The 15,263-nt window shown below is 50.1% G+C and overlaps 1 protein-coding gene across 1 annotated transcript in view; it reads right to left on the bottom strand.

Annotated features, from left to right (window-relative positions):
• LOC140428631 (syntenin-1-like) overlaps positions 1 to 15,263 on the bottom strand; it is a 47,099-nt gene that overhangs the window by 17,898 nt on the left and 13,938 nt on the right. The window contains exons 4-5 of the mRNA XM_072515295.1: positions 3,967 to 4,076; positions 2,520 to 2,681 (exon numbers count right to left, since the gene is read on the bottom strand). Of these exons, the coding sequence (XP_072371396.1) occupies positions 2,520 to 2,681; positions 3,967 to 4,076 (272 nt within the window). The remainder of the gene's footprint in view (positions 1 to 2,519; positions 2,682 to 3,966; positions 4,077 to 15,263) is intronic.

Here is a 15,263-nt window from a genome sequence, read left to right as displayed (position 1 = left end):
AGCTAAAGGGTCTGAGGGATTTTCAACACAAGTCACTGCTTTTCTTTTTCCAGAAATGGGCATGTGATAATTCCAGGTGAGTGTTACAACAGTAGCTTTTTTCACTGCCCCTGTCTGGACTGCTCTAGTTTCCAGACCGGGGCTCTGTGAGGGTGAGGGGGGGGGGGGTGTCCCAGGGGAGGGGGGTCCCTTTAGTTAGGGGATCCATGGGGGAATTTCCTCTAGTTTCAGGGTCCTTCTATTTAGAGGGACCCTGGGGGTCTCCCTATTTAGGGAGTTCCCTAGTTAGGGTCCCTTGGTGGGAGGGGGGAGTTCCCTAGTTAGAGTGTCCTTGGGGGGGGTCCTAGTTAGAGAGTCTCGGAGGGGGGGGGGGAGGGTTCTCTAGTTAGAGGGTTGTCACTGTTTAGAGAGAGCCCATGCGGAGGGGGTCTCCTGTTTTGGGAGGGCCTCTGTGGAGGGGGTGGAGGGAGATCTGGTCGGGGAGGAGTGGACAGGCTGTGCATTGTGGGTGGGGGGGGGGTGGCTCTCGGATGGACTTTGGCCCATCGCAAGGTCCACTATGTCAGGTATACGTTTGGTGATACCTGTAGTAATCCTTGTCCCCATCATTCCCGGCCAAGAGAATCAGAAGGGCGGGGGAAATTCACCCCAATTCCGGCCAGACACCTGGGGCGTCATTCTCCGACCCCCCGCCGGGTTGGAGAATCGCCGGGGGCTGCCGTGAATCCCACCCCCGCCGGTTGCCGAAGTCTCCGGTACCGGAGATTGGGCGGGGGTGGGAATCGGGCCGCGCCGGTAGGCGGGCCCCCCCGCTCGATTCTCCGGCCCGGATGGGCCGAAGTCCCGCCAATAAATTGCCTGCCCCGCCGGCGTGGATTAAACCACCTTTTGACCGGCGGGACAAGGCGGCGTGGGCCGGCTCCGGGGTCCTGGGGGGGACGCGGGGCGATCTGGCCCCGGGGGGGTGCCCCCACGGAGGCCTGGCCCGCGATCGGGGCCCACCGATCCGCGGGCGGGCCTGTGCCGTGGGGGCACTCTTTCCCTTCCGCCTCCGCCACGGTCTCCACCATGGCGGAGGCGGAAGAGACTCCCTCCATTGCTCATGCGTGGGAAACTGTCAGCGGCCGCTGACGCTCCCGCGCATGCGCCGCCCCGAGATGTCATTTCCGCGCCAGCTGGCGGGGCAACAAAGACCGTTTCCGCCAGCTGGCGGGGCGGAAATTTCTCCGGCGTCGGCCTAGCCCCTCAATGTTGGGGCTCAGCCCCCAAAGATGCGGAGCATTCCGCACCTTTGGGGCGGCGCGATGCCCGTCTGATTGGCGCCGTTTTGGGCGCTAGTCGGGTGACATCGCGCCGTTTGGGGAGAATTTTGCCCCTGATTCTTCGTCTGATTGTGATTTGCGATTTCTGCTTCACGAGATGGAGAATCCCGGCCTGTGTTTCGGAGATTATATGTTTAAATATCTGGGGTGTGATTTGAACATATAGCTTTACGATTGACCAACTCCTCAGTCAAAAGCAAGCTGCAATTAACACGGGTTAATAAAAGCAGACCATACAACCTCTCCGGACTGGAACGGAGAGTAAACAGAACAGGCTAACCTGCAATCCCACGTACAGAGATTCGGCAAACAAATTGGAAAACCAAAACAGAGGGAAATCTCGGATGTTGTAATGAGGCGAGTGGCTGAATTAATTCCAACTAAAACTATACAAGGCACATCTGGAATATTCTATATCCCAGAGAAGGCTGGGTCGTTAAGAATGTTCAAGGCTGAGACAGACAGATTTTTAATCAGTCAGGGAATCGAGGGTTATGGGGGTAACGTGGGAAAGTGGAGTTGAGGATTATCAGATCAGATCAGCCATGAACTCATTGAATGGCAGAGAAGATGCGATGGGCCGAATGGCTCCTACATCTTATGACCTTATGGTCTATAACCCATCCAATGTATCACCGCACAGGGTGATCTTTAGGAATATTCTGGGTGGCACAATAGTTAGCACTGCTGCCTCACAGTGTCAGGGACCCGGTTCGATTCCGACCTCGGGTGACTGTGGAGTCTGCACGTTCTCCCCGTGTCTGTGTGGGTTTCCTCCGGGTGCTCCGGTTTCCTCCCACGCTCCAAAGATGTGCAGGTTAGGTGGATTGGCCATGCTAAATTGTCCTTTAGTGTCCAAAAGGTTAGGGTTTGTTGGGTTACGGGGATAAGGTGGGGGTGTGGGCTTAAGTAGGGTGTTCGTTCCAAGAGCCGGTGCAGACTCGATGGGCCGAATGGCTCCTTCTGCACTGTAAATTCTATGATTCTATGAATTAATTTATTCAAAATTGGGAACGAGTAGATAATTTCATATTGAAAAGGTGATATTTGCAGGGCTGTGAGAAAGGATACAGCAGTGGAATTAATTGGATAGCTCTTTCATAGAGCTGACCCAGGTTCAATGGATTGAAGGACCTCCTTCAGTGCTGTCAGTTCGACAACATGACCTTGGGACACATTTGTGTCTCATTTACTTACTTTGTCGATTGCACGCAGGCGAAGTCCAACCTTTCCATCTTGGTCCTTGCAGAGAATCACTTCACGTATGCCAGCTTTGATCTCTGCTCGGTGAAGTCCCAGATTGTTTCCAGTCACTGGGGCCAGCATGGTATTCATGGCTGACTGAATGCTGGCGGCTTGCTATGGAGTGAGACACAAAAACAAACTGAATAGGAGACCGAGGTTAGCAAATGTCTACCAACTGTCCCTGAACCTTGAACTGAAAGGTTCAAAGCTGGTGACACTGAATTAATGACACATCATCAAGAGTAGCGATTTTCAATGCAAGCATCACGGTAATATTTGTTATGGTTACTAATTACGGGAGCCATTCCATCAGTGATCAGCATCAAGGAGCCCGAACAAAACTGGAGTCAATAGAAATCAGGGGGAAAATTCTCTGCTGATTGGAGTCATACCTGGCACAAAGGAAGATGACTGGTTGTTGGAGGTCAACCAGCTTCCTTTGTGCCAGATATGAGCCTGACCAGCAGAGGGCTTTCCTCATGATTCACATTGACTCCAGTTTTGCTAGAACAACTTGTTGCCATTCTCGATCAAATGCTGCCTTGATGTCAAGGACAGCCAAGGCGGTAATGAGGTCAGCAGCTGAGTGACCCCGGCAGCACTCAAACGGAGTGCCAGTGAGCAGGTTATTGCGAAGCAAGTTCTACTCAAAAATTAACTACATTGCTTGAGACTAGAGCCACATGTTGGACAATGTGGGTTAAGGATTTGCAGGTTCCCTTCCCTTAAATCCACCAGTGCGTTGGTGGAGGTTTTTTTTGAATAATCAAGCATGGTTAATTTAACAGCTATACTCTCAGAATCGTTGTACTGCTGTCTGGCATCTTAACCATTTGAAGTGTATTCATTGTTGCAAGGTAGAAGCTTTGGTAGCGTAGCCCTTTTAAGGCGGCGGGCTCCACTGACCATGTGACCGGCTCAGGGCCAATCATGCAGCAGAAGCCAACGTGTGCACAGCAAGCTCCTATAGAAAGCACTGTGACAATACTAGAGAAAATGCTTCAGTGATGTTGGTTGAGCAATGACACTAGGGAGAGCTCCTGTGGCCATCTTTGAAATAGTGCCACGGGATCTTTCATGTCCCCGAGAGGTCAAATGATGCCTCGGTTTAAAGCTAAAGACAACCTCCAACTATGCAACATTCCCTCAGTAAGCCCGGGTTAAGTGCTCAAGTGTCTGGATTTAGAGTTCCTTAACTACCTGACAGCAGTGAGAGTGCTACTTATTGAGCCATGGTTGACAACAGATTAAAGACAGATTCTAATTGTACATTTCTGAAGGCTTGAATGAATCTTTTCTCTTAACATCACTGGAAAAAGACCAGAGCTTGTGGATAACAGAGAGGGTGGGAGGGATTTTCTGAGCTCATTGCATTCACGCAATTCCATTGGATGCTTACTCCAGATTCTGAGACAGGCACCAGGGCCATGTTTTGTTTAACATCCTCACTGTTCAGGTCCAGGCCCATATAGTCCCCCAGTTCCTGCAGGTCCGGATATAAACCTGGAGCTAAAGAAAAACACTTCAGTCAGTTATTTTAAGAAGGTCTCAACATCTGCATGGACCCACCCGCTCACAAATAACTTAACAGACACATTGTAAAATCTCAACCAAACTGAACCGACACAAACAACAAAAGTTCGGTCTGGAACCCTGATTTACAACCTGTCATGTGAGTGTCCCTTTAAGAAATGTTTTTGTTTTATCACATGGCTTCAGTGATGTCATTGTGTGGGTGGCTGTGGCTCTGTGAGTTTTACTTTTGTTTCGAGTGTGGACTGGTTTGAACTGCACAGGTTGAAAGAAGTGTTTATCTTCATTTTAAATCTGTTTCCAGACTGCTTGATAACTTAAAATAGATAATTACTTGCTGGAAGGAATTCAAACCTGCAGTTTGAAAAGGGGAACAGAGTATCAATAACAAGTCTCATACCAGTGAGAATGCAGTGTGCTGGGCCACGCCCTTGAAAAGGGGTTTCTGGTTTGACTTGGATTTTGTTATTGAATTGGAACAGTTAATGGGGAATTTATTAAGGTTGATAGATAGATTACTGCAGCTGTGTAGGATCTTCATGTTTGTAGTTGATAATAATTCTGACTGTGTTTATAAAAATGTTAACTAAATTCTTAGAATAAACATTGTTTTTTGATTAAAAGTGCTTAAGAACTTTGTTGAATAACACCTGAAAGGCAGGCTCTTGTCCTCATCGTAACCAAAATCAATAAACGGTTGTAGGCCAGGTGCACCCCATAATATACTTTGGAGTTTTCTAAACCCTGGCCCATAACAAATCCCACCTGATTTTACCCTCAATTCTTTTCAACTGGGCACTGGGTAGGTGGATATAAACCCATTGGCTGGAGCACAAGTTTAAATTAGGCAGAAGGGGAAAATGGCAAGGAATGTGTAAATTGAAAGGGGGAGGTGTAAATCAGCGGAGACCTGGTTAGGAACATAGGATGATGAAAACACCACTCAACTATTGGACCTGTTCTGACTTTCAGTTAAGATCTTGGTTGAAATGAGCTTCAAGTTCAATTCTATTTCATATTCCTTAATACCCTTACCTATAAAAAGTCTACCGGCCTTGGGCATGAAAGCCCCGGTTGTCCCACAGCATCTAATGCCTTTGATGGCAGAAAACCTCCGGTTTCGAAAGGACTTTGTTATTGGATTCCTGTCTGTCAGCAGGAATTGGCTTTGTCATTTTCCCAATGATCCTTGCTCATGCGTTACCTTCAATGAATACCTCATTGTCTGAATATACCCTTCAGCTGGCCTATTTGTGGCAGGAAGATAAGGAGCGGATCAGATGTTTTGGATTCGGTTCTCCTCTAGATAACGTGTGACCTCTTGCGAAATGAACTGTGGCCCATTGTCACTAACAAGTTGTTCAGGGTAACCGAGTCTTGCAAGAATTTCACGCAACCTTTCCATTGTTCTCTCCGAGGACATGGTCTTCATAATGGTGACTTCAGGCTATTTCTAGTGTGCATCTACCACAATGAGAAACATTCATCCTTCGAATAGTCTGGCATAATCAATATGAGCTTTTTTGTCATGGCCCTTCTGACCATTCCCATGGATGTAATAGCGCTCGTGGTGGCAGCTTTCAAACCCTTGCACAAGTCAAACACATTCTTGCCGTTTCCTCGATTTTGCTATTGAGCCCTGGCCACCAAAAATAGCTTCTGGCTATTTCCTTCATCCTCACTATCCCACAGTGACCTTCATGAAGTTGGGTTAGGACACGTTCACTTAACAATGTTGGAATGATGGCCCTCATTCCCCAGGGGAACCAGTCTGTTCGGATAGTTTGAGTGGCTTCCCACGGCCTTGCCACAAAGAACCATGTCCATAATGTGGGACAGTACTAGATAATTTCAGGTACTTTTCTTTTTTTAAAAAAAAATATGTTTTTATTAAGAATTTTTTAATAACAATATTTCCCACCTTACAAACAAACCACCCCCCCGCCCCCCCCGGTAACAAAGAAAATAAAAAGAACTTGCGCGGCAAGACATGAACATGGCAAGTTAATAAGATACAAAACTTTGTACATTGGATTCTTCCCGTACATGTCAGTTTCCGGATCATTCATGTGTTTTCTTGCTCAAATGCTCCCCAGAGAAACCCCCCTTCCCCCCCTCCCTCCCCTCTCCTCCGCCCCTCCCCCCCCACCCCCACGAACGATGTCCCCCCCTCTCTCCCCCCGCTCCTGTGTTGCTGTTGCTGCTGTGCGACCTTCATCTAACGCTCTGCGAGATGGTCTAGGAACGGTTGCCACCGTCTGTAGAACTCCTGCGCAGACCCTCTCAAAGCAAACTTAATCCTCTCCAACTTGATAAACCCTGCCATATCATTTATCCAGGCCTCCACGCTGGGGGGCTTCGCCTCCTTCCACATTAGCAAGTTCCTTTGCCGGGCTACTAGGGGCACAAAGGCCAGAATGCCGGCCTCTTTCGCCTCCTGCACTCCCGGCTCATCCACTACTCCAAATAGTGTTAGCCCCCAGCTTGGCTTGACCCGGACTTTCACCACCTTAGATACTGTTCCCGCAACTCCCCTCCATAACCCCTCCAGTGCCGGGCATGACCAAAACATATGGACATGGTTCGCCGGACTTCCTGAGCACCTTCCACACCTGTCCTCCACCCAAAGAACCTGCTCAGCCTCGCCCCCGTCATATGCGCTCTATGAACCACCTTAAATTGTATCAGGCTAAGCCTGGCACACGAGGAAGAGGAATTAACCCTACTTAGGGTGTCAGCCCATAGCCCCTCCTCAATCTCCTCCCCCAACTCCTCCTCCCATTTACCCTTCAGCTCCTCTACCAAAGCCTCCACCTCTTCTTTCATCTCCTGGTATATCGCCGGCACCTTGCCCTCCCCGACCCATACGCCCAAAATCACCTTGTCTTGAATCCCCTGTGCCGGGAGTAGCGGAAATTCCCTCACCTGCCGCCTCACAAACGCCCTCACTTGCATGTACCTGAAAGCGTATCCCGGGGGTAGCCCAAACTTCTCCTCCAGCGCCCCTAAGCTCGCAAACGTCCCGTCAATGAACAGGTCCCCCATTCTTCTAATCCCTACCCGATGCCAGCTCTGAAATCCCCCGTCCATCCTTCCTGGGACAAACCGATGGTTGTCTCTGATCGGGGACCACACCGAGGCTCCCGTCGCACCCCTGTGCCGTCTCCACTGCCCCCAGATCTTTAGCGTTGCCACCACCACCGAGCTCGTGGTATACCTTGTCGGCGAGAGCGGCAGCGGTGCCGTCACCAGCGCCCTCAGGCTCGTTCCTTTGAAGGACGCCATCTCCAACCTCTTCCACGCTGCGCCCTCTCCCTCCATCACCCACTTACGGATCATTGCCACGTTGGCTGCCCAATAATAACCACCCAAATTCGGCAATGCAAACCCTTCTCTATCTCTGCTACGCTCCAAGAACCCCCTCCTTACCCGCGGGGTCTTACTCGCCCACACAAATCCCGTAATGCTCCTGCTTACCCTCTTAAAAAAGACCTTAGTGATCACAATTGGGAGGCATTGGAATACAAAAAGAAATCTCGGGAGGACCACCATTTTAACCGACTGTACCCTACCCGCCAACGAGAGTGGCAACATGTCCCGCCTTTTAAAATCCTCCTCCATCTGTTCCACCAACCGCGACAAATTAAGTTTGTGCAGTGCCCCCCAGCTCCTAGCTACCTGAATCCCCAAGTATCAAAAGTTCCTTTCCGCCCTCCTCAACGGTAGGTCGTCTATCCCTGTTCCCTGGTCCCCCGGGTGGATCACAAAGAGCTCACTCTTTCCCACATTGAGCTTATAGCCCGAAAAGTCTCCAAACTCGCGTAGGATCTGCATTACCTCAACCATCCCCTCCACTGGATCCGTCACATACAACAACAGGTCGTCTGCGTACAGCGACACTCGATGTTCCTCTCCCCCTCGAACCACCCCCTTCCATTTCCCCGACTCCCTTAACGCCATGGCCAAAGGTTCAATTGCTAATGCGAACAGCAGAGGGGACAGGGGGCACCCCTGCCTCATCCCTCGATACAAAGCACAAAGAAATGTACAGCACAGGAACAGGCCCTTCGGCCCTCCAAGCCCGTGCCGACCATGTTGCCCGACTAAACTACAATCTTCTACACTTCCTGGGTCCGTATCCCTCTATTCCCATCCTATTCATGTATTTGTCAAGATGCCCCTTAAATGTCACTATCGTCCCTGCTTTCACCACCTCCTCTGGTAACGAGTTCCAGGCACCCACTACCCTCTGTGTAAAAAAACATGCCTCGTACATCTACTCTAAACCTTGCCCCTCTCACCTTAAACCTATGCCCCCTAGTAATTGACTCCTCTACCCTGGGGAAAAGCCTCTGACTATCCACTATGTCTATGCCCCTCATAATTTTGTAGACCTCTATCAGGTCGCCCCTCAACCTCCGTCGTTCCAGTGAGAACAAACAGAGTTTATTCAACCGCTCCTCATAGCTAATGCCCTCCATACCAGGCAACATTCTGGTAAATCTCTTCTGCACCCTCTCTAAAGCCTCCACATCCTTCTGGTAGTGTGGCGACCAGAATTGAACACTATACTCCAAGTGTGGCCTAACTAAGGTTCTATACAGCTGCAACATGACTTGCCAATTCTTAAACTCAATGCCCCGGCCAAGGAAGGCAAGCATGCGGTATGCCTTCTTGACTACCTTCTCCACCTGTGTTGCCCCTTTCCATAAGACCATAAGACATAGGAGTGGAAGTAAGGCCATTCGGCCCATCGAGTCCACTCCACCATTCAATCATGGCTGATTTCAACTCCATTTACCCGCTCTCTCTCCATAGCCCTTAATTCCTCGAGAAATCAAGAATTTATCAACTTCTGTCTTAAAGACACTCAACGTCCCGGCCTCCACCGCCCTCTGTGGCAATGAATTCCACAGACCCACCACTCTCTGGCTGAAGAAATTTCTCCTCATCTCTGTTCTAAAGTGACTCCCTTTTATTCTAAGGCTGTGCCCCCGGGTCCTAGTCTCCCCTGTTAATGGAAACAACTTCCCTACATCCACCCTATCTAAGCCATTCATTATCTTGTAAGTTTCTATTAGATCTCCCCTCAACCTCCTAAACTCCAATGAATATAATCCCAGGATCCTCAGACGTTCATCGTATGTTAGGCCTACCATTCCTGGGATCATCCGTGTGAATCTCCGCTGGACCCGCTCCAGTGCCAGTATGTCCTTCCTGAGGTGTGGGGCCCAAAATTGCTCACAGTATTCTAAATTGCTCACAGTACACTAAAACAGTACACTAAATTTAAGTGACCTGTGCTCCTAGATCTCTCTGACTTTCAATACTCTTGAGAGTTCTACCATTCACTGTATATTCCCTACCTGCATTAGACCTTCCAAAATGCATTACCTCACATTTGTCCGGATTAAACTCCATCTGCCATCTCTCCGCCCAAGTCTCCAAACAATCTAAATCCTGCTGTATCCTCTGACAGTCCTCATCGCTATCCGCAATTCCACCAACCTTTGTGTCGTCTGCAAACTTACTAATCAGACCAGTTACATTTTCCTCCAAATCATTTATATATACTACAAACAGCAAAGGTCCCAGCGGAACACCACTGGTCACAGCCCTCCAATTAGAAAAGCATCCTTCCATTGCTACTCTCTGCCATGCAATGACCTAGCCAGTTCTGTATCCACCTTGCCAGCTCACCCCTGATCCCGTGGGACTTCACCTTTTGTACTAGTCTACCATGAGGGACCTTGTCAAAGGCCTTACTGAAGTCCATATAGACAACATCCACTGCCCTACCGGCATCAATCATCTTTGTGACTTCCTCGAAAAACTCTATCAAGTTAGTGAGACACGACCTCCCCTTCGCAAAACCATGCTGCCTCTCACTAATACGTCCATTTGCTTCCAAATGGGAGCAGATCCTGTCTCGAAGAATTCTCTCCAGTAATTTCCCTACCACTGAAGTAAAGCCCACCAGCCTGTAGTTCCCTGGATTATCCTTGCTACCCTTCTTAAACAGAGGAACAACATTGGCTATTCTCCAGTGCTCCAGGACATCACCTGAAGACAGTGAGGATCCAAAGATTTCTGTCAAGGCCTCAGCAATTTCCTCTCCAGCCTCCTTCAGTATTCTGGGGTAGATCCCATCAGGCCCTGGGGACTTATCTACCTTAATATTTTTTAAGACGCCCAACACCTCGTCTTTTTGGATCTCAATGTGACCCAGGCTATCTACACATCCTTCTCCAGACTCAACGTCTACCGATTCCTTCTCTTTGGTAAATACTGATGCAAAGTATTCATTTAATACCTCGCCCATTTCCTCTGGCTCCACACATAGATTCCCTTGCCTATCCTTCAGTGGGCCAACCCTTTCCCTGGCTACCCTCTTGCTTTTTACGTACGTGTAAAAAGCCTTGGGATTTTCCCTAACCCTATTTGCCAATGGCTTTTCGTGACCCCTTTTAGCCCTCCTGACTCCTTGCTTAAGTTCCTTCCTACTTTCCTTATATTCCACACAGGCTTCGTCTGTTCCCAGCCTTTTAGCCCTGTAAATGCCTCCTTTTTTTTTTTGACGAGGCCTACAATATCTCTCGTTATCCAAGGTTCCCGAAAATTGCCGTATTTATCCTTCTTCCTCACAGGAACATGCCGATCCTGAATTCCTTTCAACTGACACTTGAAAGGCTCCCACATGTCAGATGTTGATTTGCCCTCAAACATCCGCCCCCAATCTATGTTCTTCAGTTCTCACCTAATATTGTTATAATTAGCCTTCCCCCAATTTAGCATATTCCACCTAGGACCACTCTTATCCTTGTCCACCAGCACTTTAAAACTTACTGAATTGTGGTCACTGTTCCCGAAATGCTCTCCTACTGAAATTCTACCACCTGGCCGGGATCATTCCCCAATACCAGGTCCAGTACCGCCCCTTCCCTAGTTGGACTGTCTACATATTGTTTTAAGAAGCCCTCCTGGATGCTCCTTACAAACTCTGCCCCGTCTAAGCCCCTGGCACTAAGTGAGTCCCAGTCAATATTGGGGAAGTTGAAGTCTTCCATCACCACAACCCTGTTGTTTTTACTCTTTTCCAAAATCTGTCTACCTATCTGCTCCTCTACCTCCCGCTGGCTGTTGGGAGGCCTGTAGTAAACCCCCAACATTGTGACTGCACCCTTCTTATTCCTGATCTCTACCCATATAGCCACACTGCCCTCTGAGGTGTCCTCCCGTAGTACAGCTGTGATATCCTCCCTAACCAGTAGCGCAACTCCGCCACCCCTTTTACATCCCCCTCTATCCCGCCTGAAACATCTAAATCCTGGAACGTTTAGCTGCCAATCCTGCCCTTCCCTCAACCAGGTCTCTGTAATGGCAACAACATCATAGTTCCAAGTACTAATCCAAGCTCTAAGTTCATCTGCCTTACCCGTAATACTTCTTGCATTAAAACATATGCACTTCAGGCCACCAGACCCGCTGTGTTCAGCAACTTCTCCCTGGCTGCTGTGCCTCAGAGCCCCACTGTCCCTATTCCCTAGTTCTCCCTCAATGCTCTCACCTTCTGACCTATTGCTCCCGTGCCCACCCCCCTGCCATACTAGTTTAAACCCTCCCGTGTGACACTAGCAAACCTCGCATCCAGGATATTTATGCCTCTCCAGTTTAGATGCAACCCGTCCTTCTTATATAGGTCACACCTGCCCCGGAAGAGTTCCCAGTGGTCCAGATAACGGAAACCCTTCCTCCTACACCAGCTGTTTAGCCATGTGTTTAGTTGCTCTATCTTCCTATTTCTAGCCTCACTGGCACGTGGCACAGGGAGTAATCCTGAGATTACAACCCCAGAGGTCCTGTCTTTTAACTTTCTGCCTAGCTCCCTGAACTCCTGCTGCAGGACCTCATGCCCCTTCCTGCCTATATCGTTAGTACCAATATGTACAACGACCTCTGCCTATTTGCCCTCTCCCTTCAGGATGCCCTCTACCCGTTCGGAGACATCCTGGACCCTGGCACCAGGGAGGCAACATACCATCCTGGAGTCTCTTTCACGTCCACAGAAGCGCCTATCTGTGCCCCTGACTATAGAGTCCCCTATTACTATTGCTCTTCTGCGCTTTGACCCTCCCTTCTGAACATCAGAGCCAGCCGTGGTGCCACTGCTCTGGCTGCTGCTGTTTTCCCCTGATAGGCTATCCCCCCTGACAGTATCCAAAGGGGTATACCAGTTCGAGAGGGCGACAACCACAGGGGATTCCTGCACTGACTGCCTGCCCTTTCTGGTGGTCACATTTATATAACTGCGATCTATGACGTTTTCCGCCACCTGCATGCTTTAAGTGCATCCAATTGCTGCTCCAACCGAACCATGCGGTCTGTGAGGAGCTCCAGTTGGGTGCACTTTCTGCAGATGAAGCCATCCGGGACGCTGGAAGCCTCCCGGACCTGCCACATCTCACAGTCAGAGCACTGCACCCCTCTAACTGAAATTGCGTCAATTAATTAGTAAATTAAAATTAAAAGTTTTTTTTTTTAAAATTTTAAGTTACTGTTAACTATCTGTTTCCTAGCACTAGATTTCTACTATAAATGTGAAAGCTAAATATAGTACTCTCTGATCTCTGGCTTAGATACCCCTCTAAATTATAATTAAATAATTATGTTTAATTAATTACCAATGCTTAATTTTTTTAATTTAGTGTAGATTCCCAACCAGCCACTCAGGTCACAGCTTTTCTGTGATGTCACTTCAGTTTCCCCCCCCCCCCCACACACACACAATTTGAAAAGGTAATAAAAGTAAAAATGAGTAAAAATCACTATCATCTTCTGAGAGTCTCGACAGCCGGAAATACTCCGACCTCCGCCGGTTCGTGACCACACTCGCCACCGGGGCTTTATACAGGAGCTTAACCCAACTGATAAACCCTCCCCCGAACCCAAACCTCCTCAACACTTCCCAGAGATACTCCCACTCTACCCGATTGAAGGCCTTCTCTGCGTCAATGGCTGTCACTATCTCCGCTTCTCCCTCCACCGATGGCATCATTATCACATTTAGGAGCCTTCGCACATTAGTATTTAACTGCCTACCCTTTACGAATCCCGTCTGGTCCTCGTGAATCATCCCCGGGACACAGTCCTCAATCCTCATGGCCAACATTTTTGCCAGCAACTTAGCATCTACATTAAGGAGCGAGATTGGTCTATACAACCCACATTGCAGTGGGTCCTTATCCCGCTTCAAGATCAAAGAGATCCTCGCCTCCGACATTGTCAGGGGCAGGTTCCCTCCCCTCCCTTGATTCATTGAAGATCCTTACCAGCAACGGGGCTAACAGGACTACATACTTCCTGTAGAACTCCACCGGGAACCCATCCGGCCCCGGGGCCTTCCCTGCCTGCATGCTCCCCAGTCCTTTAACCAGCTCCTCCACCCCAATTGGCACCCCCAAACCAGCCACCTCCTGTATCTCCACCCTTGGGAACCTCAACTGATCCAAGAATCGCCACATCCCTCTTTTCCCCCTGGGGGCTGGGACCTATACAGTTCCTCGTAAAAGGCCTTAAAAGCCTCATTCACTTTCCCTGCACTCCGCACAGTAGTTCCCCTGCCATCTTTGACTCCACCTATTTCCCTCACTGCCATCCTCTTACGGAGCTAGTGTGCCAACATCCGGCTCGCCTTCTCCCCATATTCATATATCGCCCCCTGTGCCTTCCTCCACTGTGCCTCTGCCTTCCCTGTGGTCAACAGGTCGAACTCCGTCTGGAGACTTCGTCTCTCCCTGAGTAGTCCCTCATCCGGAGCCTCTGCATAGCTCCTGTCCACCCTTAAAATCTCCCCCACTAACCTCTCCCTTTCCCTGCCCTCTCTCTTCACCCTGTGAGCCCTGATGGAGATGAACTCTCCCCTGACCACCGCCTTCAGCGCCTCCCATACTACTCCCACCTGCACCTCCCTGTTGTAGTTAGCCTCCAGATACCTTTCAATATATCCCCGCACCCTCCCGCACACTTCCTCGTCTGCCAGCAGTCCCACATCCAACCTCCACAACGGCCGTTGGTCCCTCTCCTCCCCCAGCTCCAACTCCACCCAGTGCGGGGCATGGTCTGAAATTGATCCCACTTTCGGGATCAATGCCCTGCCCAGAACAAGAAAATCTATCCGGGAGTAGGACTTATGTACGTGTGAGAAAGAAGAAAATTCTCTGGCCAAAGGCCTGGCAAATCTCCACGGATCTACTCCCCTATCTGATCCATAAACCCCCTAAGCACCTTGGCCGCAGCCGGCCTCTTCCCCGTCCTAGATCTGGAACGATCTAATGCTGGGTCCAGCACCGTGTTAAAATCCCCACCCATTATCAAACTCCCTACCTCCAGGTCCGGGATACGCCCCAACATCCGTTTCATGAATCCAGCATCGTCCCAGTTTGGGGCATATACATTCACCAGTACCACCTCCGTCCCCTGCAACCTACCGCTCACCATCACGTATCGGCCTCCCTTGTCCGCTACTATCTTCTTGGCCTCAAACGACACCCCCTTTCCCACCAGTATTGCCACCCCTCTATTCTTCGCATCCAGTCCCGAATGGAACACCTGTCCCACCCATCCCTTCCTTAACCTGACCTGATCTGCCACCTTCAGATGTGTCTCCTGAAGCATGACCACGTCTGCCTTCAGTCCCTTTAGGTGCGCGAACACTCGGGCCCTCTTAACCGGCCCATTTAGGCCTCTCACATTCCACGTAATCAGCTGGATTGTGGGGTTACCTACCCCCCCCCCCCCCCCCCCACCCCACCCCACCCCACCGCCGACTAGCCATCTCATCTCCTATCTTAGGCCAGTCCCGTGCTCGCGCCTCCCGCACCCTCCAGTCCCCCAGGCGGGGAACCCCCGCCCCGACCACCTCTTCCATTTTCAGTTCCCCCTCGGACAGTGCAGCAGCAACCCTAGAATCCCCCCCCCCCCCCCACTCGCTAGATCCACATCTAGCTCTTTTGCTCCCCCCATATTACTTCCGTGAGTCAGCTGACTTCTGCTGACCCCGGCTTCCCCCGCCTTCCCGTTGATCTCCCCCGTGTGGGAGTCTCTCCTCCTCCTTACCTTCCTCCACCCCCCCCCCCCCCCCTTTTGGCGCGGGAAAAAGCCTGC

The sequence above is a fragment of the Scyliorhinus torazame genome, chromosome 8 (genome assembly GCF_047496885.1).
Source record: "Scyliorhinus torazame isolate Kashiwa2021f chromosome 8, sScyTor2.1, whole genome shotgun sequence".
NCBI classification, from domain to species: domain Eukaryota; kingdom Metazoa; phylum Chordata; class Chondrichthyes; order Carcharhiniformes; family Scyliorhinidae; genus Scyliorhinus; species Scyliorhinus torazame.
This window is presented reverse-complemented; position numbering and strand designations above follow the sequence as displayed.